The sequence below is a fragment of the Callorhinus ursinus genome, unplaced genomic scaffold, assembly GCF_003265705.2.
Source record: "Callorhinus ursinus isolate GAN/ISIS: 27379988/994484 unplaced genomic scaffold, GSC_fseal_2.0 scaffold5, whole genome shotgun sequence".
NCBI classification, from domain to species: Eukaryota; Metazoa; Chordata; class Mammalia; order Carnivora; family Otariidae; genus Callorhinus; species Callorhinus ursinus.
Window position 1 is genome coordinate 82706094 of NW_027397067.1, and position 20912 is coordinate 82727005.

Consider the following 20912-nt stretch of genomic DNA (forward strand, 5'->3'; position numbering starts at 1 on the left):
TTTCTCGGGTATGAAGATATTTATTTTCAGGAACTGGTTCATACAATTGTCCATATCTGCAGGCCAATGGCCTGGACACTGAGGCAGGGCCTCCGGGACAGCACTGAGGCCAACATGCTCTTTTCCTGGAAAACCCCAGCTTTCTGCTCTTAAGGCCTTCAACTGATTAGATGAGGTCTGCCCACATGATTGAAGGTGACCTCCTTGACTTAAAATCAACGATTGTGGATGTTAATCACACTACAAAATACTTTCACAGCAATGTCTGAACCAGGGTTTGACCAAGCACGTGGGCACCCAGCCACGCTGAGCCATCAATTTAACCAGCCCAGATGCATCAACCCCAGGAGAGGCCAACAGTGAAGCCAGGCCGGATGGTACAGGCGACCCGGAAGGCCGTGAGAGGCTCGTTTTCCCACGCCAGAGGATGGGATGTCCTACAAACAGCAGAGGGTGGTGAAGAGACGTCCGGCCAGGCCTCCAGGGCCAGGGCGACTCAGCCAGGATTACAGCGTAGGGTGTCGGAGGAGGGTGGGGGCAGGCCCCCACTGTGAGGTCCAGGTAGAATGTTCAACTCAGGCTGACTCCAAGCCCATCCTCGCCCCACCTGCCTACCAGGAGCACGCCCTCAGGCTTAGACCTGGGCTTCGCCGTCCTCTCCGCCTGAGCACAGATGGCTACAGAGCCAGTGCAGACCCCTGGGACACCGCCTCGCTTAACTCCCAAGGTCAGGCCCCCCAGGATTGCTGTGTAGATAGCTTTTAAAAAAGAGAGCGTGCTGAGGACTCATAGGTCTGAATTCTCGGAACCTGACAACCTGACGAGGGGCATGTCTTGGGTTCTTGAAGGACCACAGGCACGAAAATTCAAGGAGTCAGAGAACAGAGGTGTGGGCACAGAGGGCTGCCATGGGGGACTTGGAATAGGGGAGCCTGAGTCGCCAGAAATGGAAAGTCCAAGCTATAGAGAGCCAGGTGCTTGGACCAGGGAGCTCCTGGGCCGGCAGTCAGAGAAAGGCTTTGAGCACCTGGGTTGGAAAAAAGTAGGGCCAGTGTCCAGGTATGGAGGGTGGAATGTCCCCAGGAGAAGACTGACAGAGGCTGACAGGCTAAATCCAGGTGTGCCCAACCTCCCAAGGAAAGGGCCCCTGGCCAGGAAGGTGCGCGATGAGCTTTCATTCAACAGCTACTCACTGGTCACCTACCTGTTGTGCCCCTGGGCCCTTTGCGGGCTGCTGGGGAAGTGCCCAACCCCCAGCCTCACTGTAAAGTGAGGCATACGGAGGCAGCAGCTACCAGCACAGAGCCGGGTAAGCGCCACAGTAGAGACATGGCCTCAGGGAAGCCTAGAGAGCAGAGCTGAGCTTGCTGGGGCGGCAGGAAGCTGGACAGAACAGGCACCTGCAGAGTGAATGTGGCCCAACAGAGGAAGCGTCGGTGATTCCAGGCCAGGGCAGGACCTGGGCACAGCCTGGAGGCATGCAGAGCAGAGAGATCAAGGAGGGGGGCACAGCCTCTGACCTCACAATACCCAGAGCCCACTGGGCCCGCCTTGCAACTCGCAAACTCTGGTGCCCTCCTCCAACCCGGGCAAGGCCCGGGGCCCTGGGCAGTCTCCAGGTGCAGTGCCCTCCCTTGGGCGGCACCCGTCCCACTGCCCCGGGGCATGTCTCTACTCACCAATTATGAGGGGCTTCGGCATCAGATCGAGAGGCTGGTGAGGGAGAATGAGGAGCTGAGGAAGCTGGTACAGCTCATTCGGGAGAATCACGAGCTCAAGTCGGCGATCAGGACACAAGCGGGTGGCCTGGGCGTCAGCGGGTTCAGCTCAGGGCTTGGCGAGGCGGCGGCCAGCCCTCCTCAGCGCCCGAGAAACTGTAAGACAGTGAGGAGGGAGGGTGGGTCTCAGGAAGCCCCGGAGAGAGGGCACAGACAGTAGCCACCTGCTGGGACAGGGGCCCCAGCAGGTGAGGCGGGGGGGGGGCACATGGGCCACGGGGGTGGAAGTCCCACCCGCCCCGATGGCCGGAGCCCGGCCTCTGCTCCCCTCAGCCGGACTTCCAAGCAGCCCCAAAGACTGAGAACTTCCTAGCTCTGGAATCCAAATGTGCTGCCCTACTGGGCCCAATATGTCACTCCCTTCGGCCTCCCCGCCCCTCAGCACCCCCATTCCTCTGCGCCTAGAGGTGGCCAGGAGGCAAACAACAGCCCAAGTCCAGGAGCCAGGGTCAGAGGCCAGGATGCAAGCTGAGCTCTGGGAGGCATTAGTGTGTGACCGAGCCCTGGGGCCGCAGAACATCTACAGGTCAGGGTGACACAGAAGAGGCAGGGAAGCCACGAGTGATACGTGGGGACTGAGCCAGGACGGCTCCCAGAGGCCAGCAGGCCAGGGACGCTGCACAGCTGGGTGTGGTGATAGGAACAGGGAGGTGCGGGAAGGACGGAAAGCAGGGGCGGAAACCGGCTGGCACTGAAGATAACGGAGGGAGACTCTGGCGGTGGCCGTGTCCCAGGGCAAGGCAGTAGGAGTCAGTGGCTGACTGCGTCAGCGAAGGTCACACTGGGGGGCGAGCAGGTGATAAAATCCTGTGGTTGTCACAGCACACCCTCCCCTCCCTACAGCGTCCTCCCTGTGCCAGAGAAGGCCGTGCGCCCTCCGTTCCTGTCACAGGCCCTGCAGCCCGCCCTCCGCAGGCCCCTCTGGCCCCAGGCAGGCCTGGAACTACCCTTGTCCCCCGAAAGGAGGACTCCGCTCTTTCGCTGTCCCTGCCGACTGGGCCTCTGCAGCTTGACAGCGGACCCCGACACTCAGTGGTAGTGGTTCTAGAAGGGTCATGGGTGGCTTCCTAAGTGCCACATCCTTCTAAACCTCTGCTTGGAATTCGGGACTGATAACGCCCCTCCTTCTGAGTTCCAAGAGCACCCTCGGCCAGGGCATCCACCCCCGGCTCACGTCAGGCCCCACTGCTCCCAGGTTGGCTCAGGCCTGCCCTCCACCACCAGCCCTCCCATCACCACTGGCTTCAGTCCCCTACCAGAAGTGGAGGTCCCTGCACAGGGTCTTGCAGGCCCAGCGACTCCCTGGCACTCAGCTCAGGCTAAACCACAATGTTTCTGACTAAGAACTGGCCTTTCCACCAGGATGCTAAACCCTGTCAGGTCTGTGCTCCTGCCCCTACAGTGCCACTTCCGGCTCGAGGCCTCCTTCCCCTGACTCTTGAAAGCTGCCTCCCTCGGATCCCTACCCACTGGCTTCCCTGCTATTCAACCTGGCTGTTCATCCAACCCACCCTCACACCCCCCCCATACTGACCACAAGAACACAGGCCCCTCTCCTTTGAAAGGCTTTCCTATAAGGACGGAGACAACAGGCTGAGAAAAATAAAGACCAGGGGAGGAACAAAATTTAAGAAATCTCAAAGTTTAAGAAAAAAGTAAGTCTTCTCCTTTTAGGCTGGATTCTTAAAAGAATCCTTGGACCACTTCAGGTTTCCCACCTCCTGGAGGATCCAGCTTAGACGGTTAGGAAGGCTTTCTGAAGGTGAGCCCCGTAGTGACGGGAAGACATTACAGGATGAAGAGCACCTCATGCAAAGGGTAGGACCAGGGGCCTGCAGGAACGTGAAACAGCGGTGTGGTTAAAGCCCAGGCTGCGTGTGTGTGAGTGTACTGTGTATGAGTGTCCGTGTGGTTGTATCTGTGAGTGTGAGTGTCCGTGTGGTGGTTGTACCTGTGAGTGTGGGGGTGTCAGGGCCGGTGAGAGGTGAACAGCGTGGTAACGAGGTCAGCAAAGGTCAGATCAGCAAGGACAACAGGGGACTTGCTCTTAAAGGCAGCAAGCAGTGCCGGGAGGTTCCTGGCAGAGTGACCAGCTTTATGCTTCAGAAAGATCACTCCTGCTGCAGCGGGAACGGGATTCGAAGGAGACCAGGGCGAGGCAGGGAGCCTGCGGAGGCTCTCACAGTCATCCAGGTGGGGGCCCATGGTGGGAATGCGGGGTGCAGAGAAATCAACTTGAGTTATTTAAGAAAATGAAGTGCCTGGATGTGAGGGATGGAAGAGGGAGTTCCGGCAGAGGTGGCCAGGTGACGGGTGCTGTGACCTCCCGAGACCGCAGAAGTCTCCGTCCCCTTACCCAGCCAAGGAGGATCCCTGCAGTGGCCTCACAGGAACTTTCTCTGGCTACTTCCTTGTGCTGCCTTCTCCCCTGCCGGCTCCTTGTGACTTGCCTCTCTCGTGGAATCAGGCTTCCGTTCTTGATTTGCTCTTGTGAACTCAACCTCAACCTCCAGTTCCTCTTTCTGGGATCCCTTGTGCTCTGTGTCCTCCTAAACCCTGCGGTTCCCAGCTCTGGCCGCGCCCCCCCCCCCAGAAGGCCTGCAGGAGGAAACACAGCCTGGGCTTGTGGGTGCTCATGAGCGGCCCGGGACCACCCTGGCTGGGAACCCACGTGACACCTGCGTGGAGCAACCACAAATCTGACACTCCGGGAGAGGTCAGGGCCAGAGGGAGAAGGTTCAAGAGTTGATCCCTGAAGCCACAGGAGGGGAGCACAGAGACAAAACCTCCACGGGTAAGGTCACGGAGGCACAGCTTCGAGGGAACGGGGCATCAGCAGGGTGCGAGCTGCGGAGGGGGGCAGGCAGGAGAAGCGCTAAAGACGTGGGGGGCCTCTGACGACCTGGTGGGAATGAGCCTGGTTAGACTTGAGCCCCACCAGACGCAAGAGGCCCACGCCGCGAGGGCAAGAGCGACGCGTGCCAGAGGGGACGGATAGGGGCTCGGTGCCCGCTTCCGAAGCGTGGCCGCGGGCGGGCGGCAGCTAGACCAGGAGCTGCAGTCAAGCTGCTCAAGCCAGCAGAGACCGGAGTTTGTTACCTTGAGGCGGGAAGAAGCCCAGAAAGACGCTGGAAGGTGCGGAAGAGAACAGGGACACCTCCCAGAGGGGAGGAGGGCAGGCGGCTGAGGAAGCTCCAGAACCGGGGCTTCCATCTTCCCGGTAAAAATGACATTCTCTGAGAGCTGAAGAGGAGAACGGTCTGAAACGGAGTGAGCCCGGTGGAAGGAACTGAGGGCGACCCCAGTACCTCTGTGGGTCTGGGCAGGGAGCTCGACGCTGCGGCTGGCGTCTTGTGGACCCTAAAGGCAGCGGCCACCAACCTGCCCCAGCAGCCCTGCTGCGGCTGGGGGAGGGGCGGCAGGGACGCTCACTCGCTGGCTGCGGGTACCTGGAACAGCAGGCGATGACATTGACGACATCATGGCTGTGGCCGCAGGAACCTCACAGGGAAAAAACAGGAGCCAAGAGGTTCAGGCCTGGCCCCATGAACGTGGCAGGCGGCCCGAAGGGCCAGGCTGGGATTAGGACTTCCAGGCCTCGGGCTCCCGGGGGTGGGGGGCTCCGTTGCTCTTTCCACCTGGTCCCTTCCCCCACTCCTCCTTCACCCAAGGCCGCTCTGGCCCCCAGCCCCCGCTGCCTGCTGCCCTCTCTGTCCTCTCTTGGGGGCTGCAGGCTGCGGGAAGCTTCCCGAGACGGGGACAGCCTACTTCCTCTTTCCGGAAGGGCCTCTCACCACCGCTGCTCCCCACCTCCCTGCCCCTGCGCTTCCCCCAAACCAGGGGCTTCCTTCCTGCCTCAAAGTCTGTCCACCCTCTCAGGGCCTTCTCCGACGTCCCCAACCCTCGCCCATCCCTCCTCCACAAGAACCGCAGCTGCCCCCCAAAACTCTGCTCACAGCCCTCTCCCTCTCAGGTCCAGGGTCCCCAGGAGCCGACGCTCAGCACCCTAGATCTATCCTCCCAGGACCCGTCCCCCTCGGGACCTGTGCCCCTCGGGCCCGTCCTCCTCCTCGGGACGGTACCCCACCCGCGCTCCAGGACCCACCACCCCTCAGGGCCGGTCCCCTCTCTCGGGACCAGTCATCAACCCCCCTCGCTCTTTCTCCCTTCCCGCCGCCTCAGCGCTCTTGGAACCCTCAGCTAGCGCCCCTGCGCTCACCGATCCCCCTCTGTGCACCCAGCCACCCACTCCACCCTCCCGGGTCAAAACTCACAGCCCCGGGGCCCTAGCCCCGCCCCTACGCGGAGCCCCGCCTCCGCCTCGGTCTCCCGCGGGAACCTGACTCCGCGAGCCCGCTGTCTGCACGCCGGGGGCGGGGTCCGAGGCGGGGGGCCGCGGCGGTGGGCGGGGCGGGGGCGGGGTCCGAGGCGGAGGGCCGCGGCTGTGGGCGGGAGGCCTGTGGGGGGCCTGGCGCTCCACCACCACGCCCCCACCAGCCCGGGACCGAAGTGGGGAGGCGGCGCGAAGCAGGGGCTGCCGCTGGGAGGAGCAGGTTGGGGGTGGTCAGCAGTTCAGTAAAGCAGTTTAAAAACATTGTAAAGTGCGGGGGCCTGGGTGGCTCAGTTGGTTAAGAGACTGCCTTCCGCTCAGGTCATGATCCTGGAGTCCCCGAACCGAGTCCCGCATGGGGCTCCCTGCTCAGCGGGGAGCCTGCTTCTCCCTCTGACCCTCCCCCCATGTACTCTCTCTCATTCTCGCTCTCTCAAATAAATAATAAATAAATAAGTCTTAAAAAAAGACATTGTAGGGCGCCTGGGTGGCTCAGTTGGTTAAGCGACTGCCTTCGGCTCAGGTCATGATCCTGGAGTCCCTGGATCCAGTCCCGCATCGGGCTCCCTGCTCAGCAGGGAGTCTGCTTCTCCCTCTGACCCTCCCCCCTCTCATGTGCTCTCTCTCTCATTCTCTCTGTCTCTCAAATAAATAAATAAAATCTTTTAAAAAAAAAAAGACATTGTAAAGGGCATTTGTAAATCTAAGACATTTGCTTGTCTAATTTTAATTGTCCCGTGTAACACACCTTCCTGGACCCTAAATAATTGTTACATGTAAAATAAATATAAACGCAGTGAATCTAAAACTCTCTTTAAGGTTCTAATACTGTATCTAAACCTGGGAAGATTTCAAGATTTAGATTTACAAATCTAAATCAATTAAATATAAATTATAAAAAGATGCAGGGGGCTGGTGGCTGGCTCAGTGGTGGAGCACATGACTGATCTGGAGATTGTGGGCTTAAGCCCCATGTTGGATGTAGAGATTAAAAATAAAGTCTTTTTTTAAAAAATCAATCAGGCCCCTGGGTGGCTCAGGCAGTTAAGCCTCAGACTCTAGGTTTCTGCTCAGGTCATGCTCTCTGGTGGTGGGATCTGTGTGGGGCTCTGCTCAGGGAGGAGTCCCCTTGAGATTCTTTCCCTCTGCTCCTCCCTGCATCGGTGCATGGTGCGCACTCTCTCTCTCTCCAATAAATAAATAAATAAAATATTTTTTAAAAAAATCAATCAATTAGGGGCACCTGGGTGGTTCAGTCATTGAGCATCTGCCTTCGGCTCGGGTCCTGGGATCAGCCCTGCATCGGGCTCCCTGCTCAGCTGGAAGCCTGCTTCTCCCTCTCCCTCTGCCTGCCACTCCCCCTGCTTGTGCTCTCTCTCTCTCTCTTTCTCTCTCTCTCTCTCTCTCTCTCTCTCTCTCTCTCTCGCTCTCTCTCGCTCTCGCGTGCGCGCGCGCTGTCTCCCTCTGTCAAATAAATAAATAAAATCTTTAAAAAATCAATTAAATGCAAATTATAAAAAGATTAAACCATCACATGTATACTTGCATTAGAGCACAAAGCTATGAGACTGAAATGTCTAGTTGAGTTGTTATTTAGATTTCAGTTAGTTAACATACGGTGTCATATTACTCTTAGGTGTAGAACATACTGATTCAACACTTCCATTCAACCCCCTGTGCTCATCACAACAGGTGCACTCCTTAATTTCCCCTTAAGGGGGAAACTCCATTTCCCCCCTCCCACTCCACCCCACCCCGGTCACCATCAGGGTGTTCTCTATCCTTAACAGTCCGTTTCTTGGTTTGCCTTTCTCTTTCTCTTTTTCTTTTTTCCCCTTTGCTCATTTGTTTCTTAAATTCCACATAGGAGTGAAATCAGATGGTATTTGAGACTGAAATTTCTTAAACAGAGGCTGGTTGCAGACCCCGGGTAGAACATTCCTGTTCACACCTCATGTCATGGTTTAAGTATTACTGGTGCTCCCCAAACTCATTTCCCCATCTCGCAGCCAGATATTTCTGCCAGGTGGCTTCTGAGATTCTCATTGGTGACCCTGATGGATTGCAAACCCTGTGAAGACTGTGTCTACGACTGCAGCCACCAGTCTTGGCCCTGAGCAGGGGACACACGCTCCTCCATGCTCTGTGAGTGCATTTAGTTGGCCCCTGAACCATGAATGTTTTTCCTGGAAACCTAAATGCCTATGACCCCAGTGAATCCTTTTTAAAATAACTTTTTGAGATATAATTCACACACCATACAATTCACGGATTTAAAGTGTGTGATTCAATAGTTTTTCATATACTCACAGGTTTTTACAAAGATCACGACAGTTTTAGAACATGTTCATCACCCCAGAAAGAAACCCTTTAGCTATGATGTTCCTACCACCTATCCCTCTACCACTCTCAGCAACCATTTATCTACTTTCTGTTTTTATGGATTTGCCTATTCTGAATATTTCTTTTAAATGGAATCATAAGTATGTGGCTTTTGTGTCTGGTTTCTTTTACCCAGCACAGTGTTTTCAAGGTTGATCCATGCTGTAGAGTAAACCACTACTTCCAGTTGGTATTAGGGTTTTGTTGTTGTTTCATGGATGAATAATGTGTCATTAATGGATACACCACATTTTATTCATTCATCAGTTGATGGACTTTTGGGTTGTTTCCTCTTCTGGGCCATTAGGAATAACACAGCTATAAACAACCATATACGAGTTTTTGGGTGGATTTATGTTTCCATTTCTTGTGGGTATATATCTAAGAGTAGAATTGCTGGGTCATATGGTAACTGTATGTGTAACTGTTTGAGGAACTGCCAGATTGTTTCCCAAGGTGGCTGCACTATTTTTCATTCCCACCAGCAATGTACGAGTGTTCCAATTTCTCCACATCCTTACCCATACTTATGATCTGATTTTTTTATTATAGCCATCCCAGTGAGGGTGAAGTGGTTCTGATTTGCGTTTCCCTGATGTGTAATAATGCTGAGCATCTTTTCTGTGCTAATTGTCCATTTGTATATCATCTTTGAGAATGTTCATGCCCTTTGCCCGTTTTAAAGTTGGGCAACTTATTTTTTTATTATTGAGTTGTAAGAGTTCTTTAGAGATTCTGGGTACAGGTCCCTTATCAAATGTATGACTCGCAAATACTTTCTCCCATTCCATGGGTTGTCTTTTTACTTTCTTGATGGTGTCTTTTGAAACACAGAAGCTTTTAATTTTGATGAAATCCATCTCATCTATTGTTTCTTTTGCTGTTCACAGTTTTGGGGCCACATATAAGAATACATGGCCAAATCCAAGGTCCTGAAAATTTACCCTGTGGTTTCTTCTAAGAATTTTATAGTTTTAGTTCTTACATTTAGGCCTTTGATCCATTTAACTTTTGTATATGGTGCGAAGTAGGCATCCAACTTCATTCTTTTACACGTGGATTCCAGTAGGCCCGTCACCATTTTTTGAAAAGATTATTCTTTCCCCCAATGAATTGTCTTGGCCCCTTGTTGAAAATCAGACCATAGATACACGGGTTTATTTCTGGACTCCCTATTCTATTCCATTGATCTATATGTCCCTCACTATGCCCGTGCCACGTAATCCTGATTACTGTAGCTTTGTAGTAACTTTTGAAATCTGAAACTGAGTCCTCCGACTTTCTCCTTTCTCCCTTGCTTCCTTCCCTCTCTGTCTCTTGTTTTGCTTAGGTAGTGTAAAAGGGAGAAGTACAGGGTGGCTAAGTGGCACCTGTTACAACGGCTTCTCTCTTTTAAAATGTGGCTTTGGCCATTCTGGGTCCTTGCAATTCCTTGTGAAATTTAGGACCAGCTTGTCAGTCCTACAGAGAAGTCAGTTTGGATTCTGACAGATTGTATAGAATCTGCAGGTGAACTTGGGGAGTATTGCTCCCTGTGATGCTTTTCCATTTATTTAGGTCTTCTTTAATTTCTTTCAAGACTGTTTGTCATTTTCTTGGGGCGCCTGGGTGGCTCAGTTGATTAAGCATCTGCCTTCAGCTCGGGTCATGATCTCAGGGTCCTGGGATCAAGCACTACGCCCAGCGGGGAGCCTGCTTCTTCCTCTGCCCCTCACCCGGCTCGTGCTCTCATTCACTCTCTCTCTCTGTCTCAAATAAATAAATAAAATCTTAAAAAGTAAAAGTTTCAGGACATCTTGCCACACATTCTGTAGAGTGTTCCAGGGGCATAGATTTAAGCAACAAGCCCAGGAACTTCCGAAGGAATGTCAGAATGTTTCTGAGGGGTCTTACAGAAGGTAGATTTAGCAGTGTGCATTAAGGACCGCTAGAATGTCTGTTTTCAGGGAGAAGAATCAATAATAAAGATTTTTGTAGGTATCATGGTCAACATCACTCATCTTCAGGGAAATACAAATCAGAACCATGACGAGATATCACCTCATACCGGTCAGAATGCCTAAAATCAACAACACAGGAAATGACAGATGTTGGCGGGGATGCGGAGAAAGGAGAACCCTCCTACACTGTTGGTGGGAATGCAAGCTGGTGCAGCCACTCCGGAAGACAGTATGGAGGTTCCTCAAACAGTTGAAAATAGAGCTACCATACGATCCAGCAATTGCACTACTGGGTATTTACCCCACAGAATACAAACACACTAATTCAAAGGGATACACGCCCCTCCTATGTTTATAACACCATTATCTACAATAGCAAAGATATGGAAGGAGCCCAAGTGTCCATCGACAGATGAACGGATAAAGAAGATGCAATACACACACACACAGAGTGGACTATTACTCAGGTATAAAAAAAGAATGAAATCTTGCCATTTACAATGACGTGGATGGAACTAGAGAGTATTATGCTAAGCGAAATAAGCCAGAGAAAGACAAATACCGTATGATTTCACTCACATGTGGAATTTAAGAAGCAAGCAAATGGAAAAAGAAAGGAAGGAAGGAAGAAAAGAAGAGAAGAAAAGAAAAGAAAAGAGAAAGAGAAAGGCAAACCAGGAAGCAGAATCTTTTTTTTAAAGATTTCATTTATTTCAGAGAGAGAGAGAATGAGAGATAGAAAGCATGAGAGGGAAGAGGGTCAGAGGGAGAAGCAGACTCCCCGATGCGGGACTCGATCCCGGGACTCCAGGATCATGACCTGAGCCGAAGGCAGTCGCCTAACCAACTGAGCCACCCAGGAAGCAGCATCTTAACTCTAGAGAACACACTGATGGTCGCCAGTGCAGGGGGAGGAGGAACAGGTGATAGGGATTAGGGTTAAGGCGTGCGCTTGTCCTGATGAGCACCAGGTGATGTGTGCACGTGTTGACTCACTCTATTGTACCCCTGAAACTAATATTGCAGTGTATGTTAACTACACTGGAATTAAAATTAAAAACCTAATTAAAAAAAAGTCTTATGCAGTAGAATTATTTGTCATTGGGAAAACTGGAATCAATTTGCATGCCCAAGGATTGGAAGAGGCTCAAGGAACCGCGGCACAGGCCTGAGCCCGAGCCCGGCAGCCACAGCGAGCGCTGCTCTCGGAGAAGGGTGGCCGGAGGCCATCCCGCAAGAACACGGGGGGGGGGGGGGGGGACACGTAAGGACAAGGAGGGATAAGGCTGCCACCTGTTGGTACGTGGCCCTGGAGCTAAGAACGGATTTTACATCTTTAATGGTTGAAAGAAAATCAAAAGAATACTGTTTCCAGACATGCCGAAAGTACACGAAATTCAAATATGAGTGTCTGTGAATAAAGTTTGGTTGCTGCGGATCCACGTTTGTTTCCGTGTCGCCTGCGGCCGCTTTGCCCACACAGCAGCTGGGCTGAGTTGTTACAACGGAGACGAGACACGGCCTGCAAAACTGGAAATGTGTACCACCAGCCCTTAATAGAAAAGGTTCGCTGACCCCTGGTTTATAAAACGTGTGGAGAAAGTCTTCAAGGCGACACGGAGCTTTGTATTATGACTAACAGTGCGGTGAGAGGACTAGAGGTTTCTAATCTTACATTCACTTTTCTGTAGCCCTGTTCTTTCTCTGCAGTGAGCACGTATGGCTTTTAGAACAACAACAAGGGTAGCAGTTTTCGATTAAAACCTTCCCCGCACCCTCCCCCCAGCTTCTGCGGCCCTAGGGGTCTTCTCCCCCACAACAGTGCTCATTCAAGGGCACCGTCCTCAGGAACCCAAGGGAAATGGGCTCTCAGGCCCCGACACAGGAATCCAGGAGTGTGAAGCCGCATGTCTGGGCCAACCCGCACTCTTGAACCCGCATTTACTGTTCCCAGAGATGCTGTGCCTATTTTAGCCCTGGCCTCCCTGCGGGCCCCCACCTGGGGAGGCTATCCCCACAACAACAGTGGGCAGGAGGCCGGGACCCACTGCTCCCTACCAGGGAATGGATGGGTCAACTTGGCAACCTGGGGGACCAGCCGCCAGAAGACGCTCCTCAGTGAGGGGTCAGCTGCTCAGAGCAGCGGGCACATCTGAGGGGTGGGCAGCTGTGGAAGGTCCCTATGACCCGGGGACAGGTGTTCAGAGAAGTGAGCCTGGAGGAGCAGACGGAGAGACAAAAGGGGGTCTGCGGAGGGGCCCCTCAGAACCCCCTAAGGTAGAAAGCCATTGTCTGGCCCACCTAAGAGATGAGGCTCAGAGCTGGTCAGCTCATCAGAGGCAGACAAGCACCTTGGCCTAGGCCCTTTCCTCAATGGGCCTGCCTGGGGTCTCAGTGCTTTCTCTGTGTCCCCCCCAGGTGTCTTCCTGCCCCCGTCCCCTGCAGCAGCAAATGAGCCTATCCTGGATGAAGTGGGGATTATAACTCTGGCGCCCCTGGCCGACATGCTGAACAGCCCACAGCCCAGCCCCGCAGCAGGCCCCATCGTGAACCCCCTGATGGGCCCCCTCAACACACTGCTGCCTGGCCCAGGGTCCATGTCACAGAGCATCCCACTCACCAGCCTCCTGACCAGTCCCCTGAGCAGCCACCTGACTGGCCCCATGGCAGTGCCTCCAGCAGGCACACTGACCAGCTCCCTGGGTCTGCCTTCAACTGGCCCCCTGAGCAGCCACCTGACTGGCCCCATGGCAGTGTCCCCGGGGGGCACACTGACCAGCTCCCTGGGCCTGCCCTCAACTGGCCCCCTGACTCCAAGCAGCCACCTGACTGGCCCCATGGCAGTGCCTCCAGCAGGCACACTGACCAGCTCCCTGGGCCTGCCTTCAACTGGCCCCCTGACTCCAAGCAGCCCCCTGATGGCCCCTATGACAGGCACAGTGGCCGTCTCTCTGAACAGCCCCCTGCTCACCTCCACGGCTGCTCCTCTAGGTGTTTCTCAGAACCTTCTGGCCAACCCCATGAGCAATCTGGTGCTGTTGGAGGCCCCAAGGGTGCGGCTGTCAGAGCCGCTCTGGGGATGCCCCTCCGGACCCCATCCCTCAGCTGGAGCAGGGCCTGCCGCCACCACCAAAGGTAACTGGCTCAGAGGGAGGGATAACAGCCTCCCGCCCCACCACCAGGCCAGGCCTTGGTCCTGCTCTGGCCCGACTTCTCTGCTTTCTGCCGTGTCACTAGTCCCGATCTCCAGTGAGCATCCCCAGCCGACCCAGGACCTGGAGCCCTTCAGCAGGACGTTTGTGGACTCACCCATCCAGGCCTCCACCCCTGTCGGGATCAGGGGCACGCCTGGCCCCATGACCACCTTTTCCTACGGCAGCTCAGACGCCCAGCCCCAGCCCAGTGCCCCTCAGGGACAGGCAGTCCCTGCACCTGTCCCCAGCACTCCACCTGTCTCTCCAGCTGCCACAGTCCTTGTCCCTGTTCCTACGCCCGCCCCCCAAGCTCCCACCAACGACATCCCCTCGAGCGCCACCCACATCATCCAGTGCCCCCCCCAGTCTCCCGCCCGGGCGCACCACTCCCCCACCCAGCCCTCGCCCACCCCCCACTCCCCTCCACGATACCCCCACTCCCCGCCCCGAACCTCATCCTCCCCAGCTGCAGTCAACCACACCCGGGGTCCACGTGGCGCAGAGACATCTCGGAAGAGCATCCTAGAGCTGGAACGGAAGCTGGCCCACCGAAAGACCAGCAAGTTCCCTGAGAGCCCCCGAGGTCAGTGACCCAAGGCCAACACCACGGGGGCGTCTCCCCTGATGCCCTTGTGGACCTCGCCGGCACGAGCCTGGGCTGCTGACCATGGCCACTGACCACTGCTTCCACCCCTTGCTTTCCCCAGAGTCAAAGCAGCTAGGCTGCGAGAGGCTGGTGGGGGAGATCGCCTTCCAGCTGGACCGCAGGATCTTGTCCAGCATCTTCCCCGAGCGCGCGCGTCTCTACGGCTTCACTGTCTCCAACATTCCAGAGAAGATCATCCAGGTGTGTGGCGCCCATCTCCCACTCAGAGGGCCTGCCCCTTTCACCTGTCAGGGATGGGGAGCATGCTGGCCTCGGAGGAGCTGCTGAGGGACCCTGCCCTCCAGCCTGGCCAAGCACGTCAGAATCCGAGGACCCCCGAGGACGGAGGAAGCACGGTGTTCAGTCCAAGTGACCAGGGGGTGTCCAGGGCATCTGGCATCAGGAGCCCGTGGCCTTAGCCACATGCCCTCCCCAGGGGACAGGGCAGGGGAGAGTCCTTAGCATGGTCAGGCCCACACTCTCCTCCTTTGCCACTGCGATGGTCTCCATATGGCCAGCCCTCACTCCCAGGGGCCCTCCCCAGACTAGCAGAGCTGACGCTTTCCCCACCCCGTTGGTACCCTCAAGGGTCACTGGGGTGACAAAGGGGAGGCAGGTCCCAGAACCTCTGACCAGCTGGTGGCCTCATGGCCAGGGGCCTCAGGCCCAGGCTCATTCCAGTATATTCTTAGCATGCCATTCACTGAGCTTGCTTCCGTTGAGGGACACAGAGGACAATGCTTCCCAAAGATGCTTGGGAGCATCTACCTTGCCACCATGCATGTGAAGCTCTCCAAGGCAATGGCGGGGGGCGGGGGGGAGCGGGCAGTCACAGGATATGGGCTGTGCTTGGCTGGATACCCAGAAGCAGCCATCCAGAATGATGGCATGTGTGCCCCTCTGCCACCAATGTGCCAACTCTGGGTGGGACCCCATGCCTCGGGGTGGAGGAGGTGGGCCATCTGGGCTTTCTTTGGGAAATAGCCCTCAGTGCTCCCAGCCACTTTCTCTCAGGCGTCTTTACCTATAGATTATAGACCTGGTGTATGATCCACAGGAATAACTTCTATTAGAGTGGGCTCGTTTGTATCCAGGTTTGAGCTTGCCTTTTCCTTTGCTTAGGGTGTCCTTTGGTTGGGTTTTTAATTTTAATGTGGTCAGAAGTATCCACTTTTCCTTTATCACTTGTACTTCTCATGTCTCACTGAAGGCTAGAATGGTAGAGGGCAAAGGGGAGCTGCCCAGCCCTGCCTCGGTCCTCCCTCCTGGGCCCACATCTGCGGGCTCTTGGGACTGCCCCTCTGACCTTCCCCAGCCCACGGTGTCCTCCGCATGGGACGGCGACAGAGCCTGGGCACCTCTCTTCTTCCAGACTGTCTCTGCTCCTCTGGGTCCTTCACTCCTCACTGTGAATTTTAGGATCATCCGTCAAGCTCCAGGAAAAACCTAGTTCAAATGTGTAGTTTTGCATTGCCAGGGAAGTTTCCCATCTTCACAATGTTGGTTGTTCCTACGCACCTGCCGTTTCTGTCGCTCATGCTGCAGGCCCACCGTGGTCATGTTTGGTTTGACGATCCTTGACTCACATCCAGGGACCTCTGCCGCCACTGCTGTGTCACAAGCACACATTGGCCATGGCTATTTAAAAACGGGCAAACCACACAGTAGAAGCACAATATTATGTCTCTAAAATGTTACGTCTAATATCCAATTGGCAGAGATTACATTTAATTATAAGCACAAGTCTAGCTGCCCACATAGAAATTAGATATTAAGCAGTAAAAGAGGTTTTCTACTGTTTGAGAATGCCCGTTAGAAGGTGATAAAGACCCGTCAACCACTGATGTTGGCCGGCCAAGTCGGCTGACTCCAGGCTCCTCTTCACTTCCCCTGAGGTTTGGTGTCTATGCTGCAGAATGTAACAGTCACAGCATTAAACGGCAACTCTTGGACAAGAGGCAGGAAGGTGAGAGCGGGATGTATGTAGGGCAATTTTTTCTGGCGTCTTGAGGAAGTCAAGGAGCTCGGCACCCCCTTGGCCAGTGCCTCGGCCGCCATCTTGGCAGCCTGGGGGGTTGGGGAGGGGCCTGTGGCTTTCACCAAATACTCATCTGCTCATTCTGCCCCATGGCCTCCATCACCATTTCCAGAGCCACTGGCCCCATTCACCTTCCATCAGCAATGACCAGTGCTGCCAGGGGCCATACACTTGCCGCCCAAGCTCCTGAGAAGCGGCCCCACTGCAGCCCACCTGCACAGAAGTTGCCTTCGGGGCCGGGCAAACACCGCCTGCCTTGCCCTCTGTGGAGCCCACTGCAGGTTGATGATGTCTGGTTCCACCTGAGGAGCATAAAGATGCATCCTGCTCCTAAGGCCAACCATCCTGCCTGCTTTGCTGGCCCATTTGCTGGTTCCTATCAGCATCCAACTCTACTTTGCCCAAATTTCTGTTTCCCTTCCTCAGAACATCTTGTTTTTCTGCACGTTGAACGCCAGCACTGGTTGTTGCTAGAATCCCTCAATTCTGTCCAAACCCACTAAACCTGCTCAAACCTGGTATCCAAACCTGGCTCGTTGGCTTCGTGAATGCTGTATAGGTTGATCACTGAAAAGCTCTAATAGAGCCCCATTGCTGAATGAGGACTTGTTGACTATTTTCACTGAATCTGGCCATCTTTTTTAAAAGTTCACAGTTACCTATGCCATCTTTTAAGCTCACCTAAAAGTTGTCCCAATGCCCCAACCTGTCACCTCTTTTAGCCAGTTGCAAAGGCCTTCTGCTGGGGATCGGGGGTGCTCCCAGCCTTCCGTTCGCTCCCAGTCATGGCAGACCAGGAGTCCAGCCGCACCAGTGTGAGGGTGGTAGCTGGTGGTGTGTCCAGCTGGGTCCTGGTGCCCCTGGTGCTCTCTGGGGCCTCATTCACTGGCCTGCCGACAATGGTTTTGGGTTTTGCCTAACGGTTTGTTTCCAGCTACCGTGCCAAACCCTTTCATCTTGGCTTTACTATGTAGATGATCATATTGTATACTATTTAACAGAAGCAGACAATAGGGCAACCTCACCCTGTTCCTGATTCGACTAGGAATACACACTTCAAATCTGCGTTAAGTATGATGTGTGTTCCATGCTTTTTGCCAGATCTTCAAGTCACAGCTTTTGGCTGCAGAAAACAGAAACCACGCTAGCTGATGTAAACAGAGATTTCTTATAAATGTTTAGGCGAGGACAAAAAACTGGGTACAAAAGTTGGTACGGGGTCACAGCCACTGCACTCTGCCGAAAACCCGAGGGCACCTGGCCCCCAGGCATCGGCTTCCACCTGGGCAGAAGCCACAGGAGAGTCGAAAAGGCTTTCGACTTCGGGAAAGAGGCGCTAGGACAGAAGCCAGATGACCCGCTTCAGCATCTGCCACATCAGGTTAAGAAGTTCTTCCTCATCCTCATTTATGGAGAGTTGGGGGGGGGGGCTTCTGAACCGTGAAGAAATGCTGATTTTTTTTTGAAGATTTTTTATTTATTTATTTGACAGAGAGAGATACAGGGAGAGAGGGAACACAAGCAGGGGGAGTGGGGGAGGGAGAAGCAGGCTTCCCGCGGAGCAGGGAGCCCGATGCGGGGCTTGATCCCAGGACCCTGGGACCATGACCTGAGCCGAAGGCCGACGCTTAACAGCTGAGCCACCCAGGCGTCCCTGATTTTTTTTTTTTTTAGAATGTTTTTTTCTTTCATTGAAAAGATCACATGAGTTTTCCCTCCCTGTTCTCTTAACATCTCGAGATACAGGTCATAAACCACATTCATCCCTGGTGGTTTTAACGCCCTGAGATGCTGTCTGCGGCTATTTATGCCTTCTGCAACTTCGCTACATCTTTAGAGAACACGCCCAGAAGCTGTGACAGAAGGCAACCAGGTGTCTTTTCCCATCGGGCCGTCGGACTCTGCGGCCCAACCCCTAGCCGCGTGGGGGTCGGGAGTTCGGGACTCAGCCCAGAGGCGGAGCTCACAGCCTCACTCTTACCCCATTGGCTGGATCTTAGTGACGTCAGGCCTCTAGGCAGGAGGGTGGGTGCGCGGTCTCCGCCCGGAGCTGCCCGCGCAGAGGAAGGCTGAGTGCGGGGCCTATCCTCCATCTGGTCTGAACGAGCCCTTTTGTTGAGTCTTAGGATTTTTTTGAGCCTTAGGATACTGTTTCCTCCTTTCTGCTTATGTCTTTCCTTCTGCTTGCTTTAGATTGGCTTTATTTCTCTTTCTTGGGCTGAGCACTTAAGCTATTTTACTTTACATGTTTTTTGTTGGTAAGTACGCTTGGGGCCAGGAAGTTCCCTCAGGTCGCGGAGATATGCAAAATATTTAACCAGCGGTGCGTCGGGAATCCCAGTCGGGCTGGATCCTGGCAGAGGGAGAGGGCTCTGCTGTTCGCGCGCGGGCGCGGAAATGCGGCAGCGCCCCCGGGCGTCCGCCCCCGACCCCGCCCGGCTCCCCGCGGCGCTCGGGCTGCGCTCCCGAGGTGGACGGGGAGCTGTCCAGGTCCACATATTTCACAAACTGCGTTGGAGTTCCTCTCTAACCCCCGAGTCCGTTAGGGTGAATCTCCAGTCTCCATCATCGGAGGGACATTCAGCTGTCTCTTTAGTTCAGATGTCTAACGCACTTGCCCTGTGCTCCAAGAACGAGGGCTGAACCACACCGATTGTTATATTTGCCGCCATTTCCCTATCACTGAACACGTGGCCCATGTCGTGGGTGTTCCAGGATGGAAAGACGGGGTGGTGCGCACCTGTGCTCCGTCTCTTGGGGGTGCGTGCATATTTGGTCACACCTGTTCTGTGCTCCACAGCTGATCCAACACAGGTTCCCCTGCTGATTCTCCCTCTACAGATGTTTCCCATGTACACATCTGCATCTACAGTCGCCTACCCCTGCACCAAACTGCTGCCACTTTACTGGTCCACAGCTACCCTCCCCCTCCATCAATTCACTCCTATTATGGGGCATTCAGTGCATGCCAAGTTCATACAAAATAGACAATCTCTGCCCTCGGGGAGCTCACCCATTCCCCGGAGGCCTTCAGTAAATATTTGTGCTAGAGGTTCAGGGGGTGATACATGCTATGAGGGGCAGGAGAGTTTGAGGGTGGGAGCTAGGCACTGAGTTGGCCTTGCTGTCTCCACACCCCCACCCCCCCACCCCCACACACCTATACTCTGGCCAACTCCAACATCCTGGGAAAGCCCCTCCCTCCTCTACTCCTTTGAAACAATTCTGCTCAATGTGAGAGCCCACTGATGTGTCCTGTGGAAATGGTGGCCCCTCCTGGTGGTGCAGACCAGCACAGATGCTGTGCTTAGCACCCCCTAGAGACATTTCCTTTCAACTTCAAAATAGCTGTCAGGCTGTCTGGTTTCCTTCATATCATAGCAGGGAAACAGGCTCAGACCCAGTATGATGACAGAAGCAGCCATTGAAACCGGCTCCCTGTGCGGGCCCCTTGCTCTGCACTCTGCCTCCTGGCACCTTCCATGCCGTGTGTGCTGTTCTTTGTCCTGGAAGTGCCTTTGCTCCTGTTGCCCTCATCCTTCAGATGTCAGCCCTGCCATCCTCTCCCCTCCAGAATGCCCCCCCCCCAGGCCGCCTGGTTGCTCCCCATGGCAGCACTCACAGCACTCCTGCTCAGCCTGGTCATCACTGTAAACCCAGAGGGCTTTGCTCACACTTGAATCCCATCACCTGCTGCAGTGCCCCACACGGGGGGGCGGGGGGGGTGCTGAGAATATCTGTGGGATGGATGCACAGAACCCTCACCCTCTCTTCCCAGCTTCTGTCCACCCCTTTATATGGTCAGCATGATCTTTTATTTATTTTTTATTTTTTTTATTTTTTTAAAAGATTTTATTTATTTATTTGAGAGAGAGAGAATGAGAGATAGAGAGCACGAGAGGGAAGAGGGTCAGAGGGAGAAGCAGACTTACTGCTGAGCAGGGAGCCCGATGCGGGACTCGATCCCGGGACTCCAGCATCATGACCTGAGCCAAGGCAGTCGCTTAACCAACTGAGCCATCCAGGCGCCCCAGCATGATCTTTTAGAACCACAATGCCAATGGACCAGAAATCTCTGACCCCTTAGGACAGGACCCTCTGCCATGCTCTCTGCTCAGCCCTGCCTGCTTCTCAGTGCCTGGAAGGTGTGGTAGGGACCCATGCCCATGGCTCCCCGGCTTCAGTGGGGTGCCTTCCTGCTCTTCCCCACTCAAGCTCCTCGCCTGTCCCTCCTCTCTCAAGGGGTTACCTCTTTGGGGCAGGCCTGGCCTTGTCTCTTAGTGTAAATGCACCCGCACTCCCCTCCCCAGTCCAGCACCCTGGCAGGGTGGGTGCAGTGTGCCCCCTGGAGGACTTCTGCTCCTGTCTGGAGCTCCATTCACCCAGTGTAGCACACAGCAGCTCAGCCACAGCCCCATGGTGAGCAGACGATGGGTCCTGACAGCCTCACAGGGGGCCGACGCTCAAAGCTATCCACCCGCTGCACTCGTGCCATTCAGCAGCATGAAGGCTCACCTGCTTACCCACAAGTGCTGGCTGAGCTCCTGCAGTCTGGCTGACAGGGGGCACGGGAACAGGCAAATGGAGGGAGAAGGCTTAGGAGC

The 20912-nt window shown here is 54.7% G+C and overlaps 1 protein-coding gene and 1 long non-coding RNA gene across 3 annotated transcripts in view; one reads left to right on the forward strand and one right to left on the reverse strand.

Moving 5' to 3' along the window:
• LOC112823473 (uncharacterized) lies at positions 1–5751 on the reverse strand. 2 transcript variants are annotated; one of them, XR_003208066.2, is made up of 3 exons: positions 4878–5733; positions 1680–1874; positions 1–1400 (listed from the first exon to the last, which is right to left on the reverse strand). It is a non-coding gene; the product is annotated as an uncharacterized lncRNA (long non-coding RNA). The 2 variants fall into 2 exon arrangements; XR_012378394.1 differs by having other exon boundaries at positions 1–1874; positions 4878–5751.
• SPATC1 (spermatogenesis and centriole associated 1) overlaps positions 1666–20912 on the forward strand; it is a 23227-nt gene continuing 3980 nt past the window's right edge. The window contains exons 1-5 of the mRNA XM_025871304.2: positions 1666–1876; positions 12849–13101; positions 13210–13565; positions 13668–14207; positions 14332–14471. Coding sequence (XP_025727089.2) covers positions 1666–1876; positions 12849–13101; positions 13210–13565; positions 13668–14207; positions 14332–14471 — 1500 coding nt within the window. The remainder of the gene's footprint in view (positions 1877–12848; positions 13102–13209; positions 13566–13667; positions 14208–14331; positions 14472–20912) is intronic.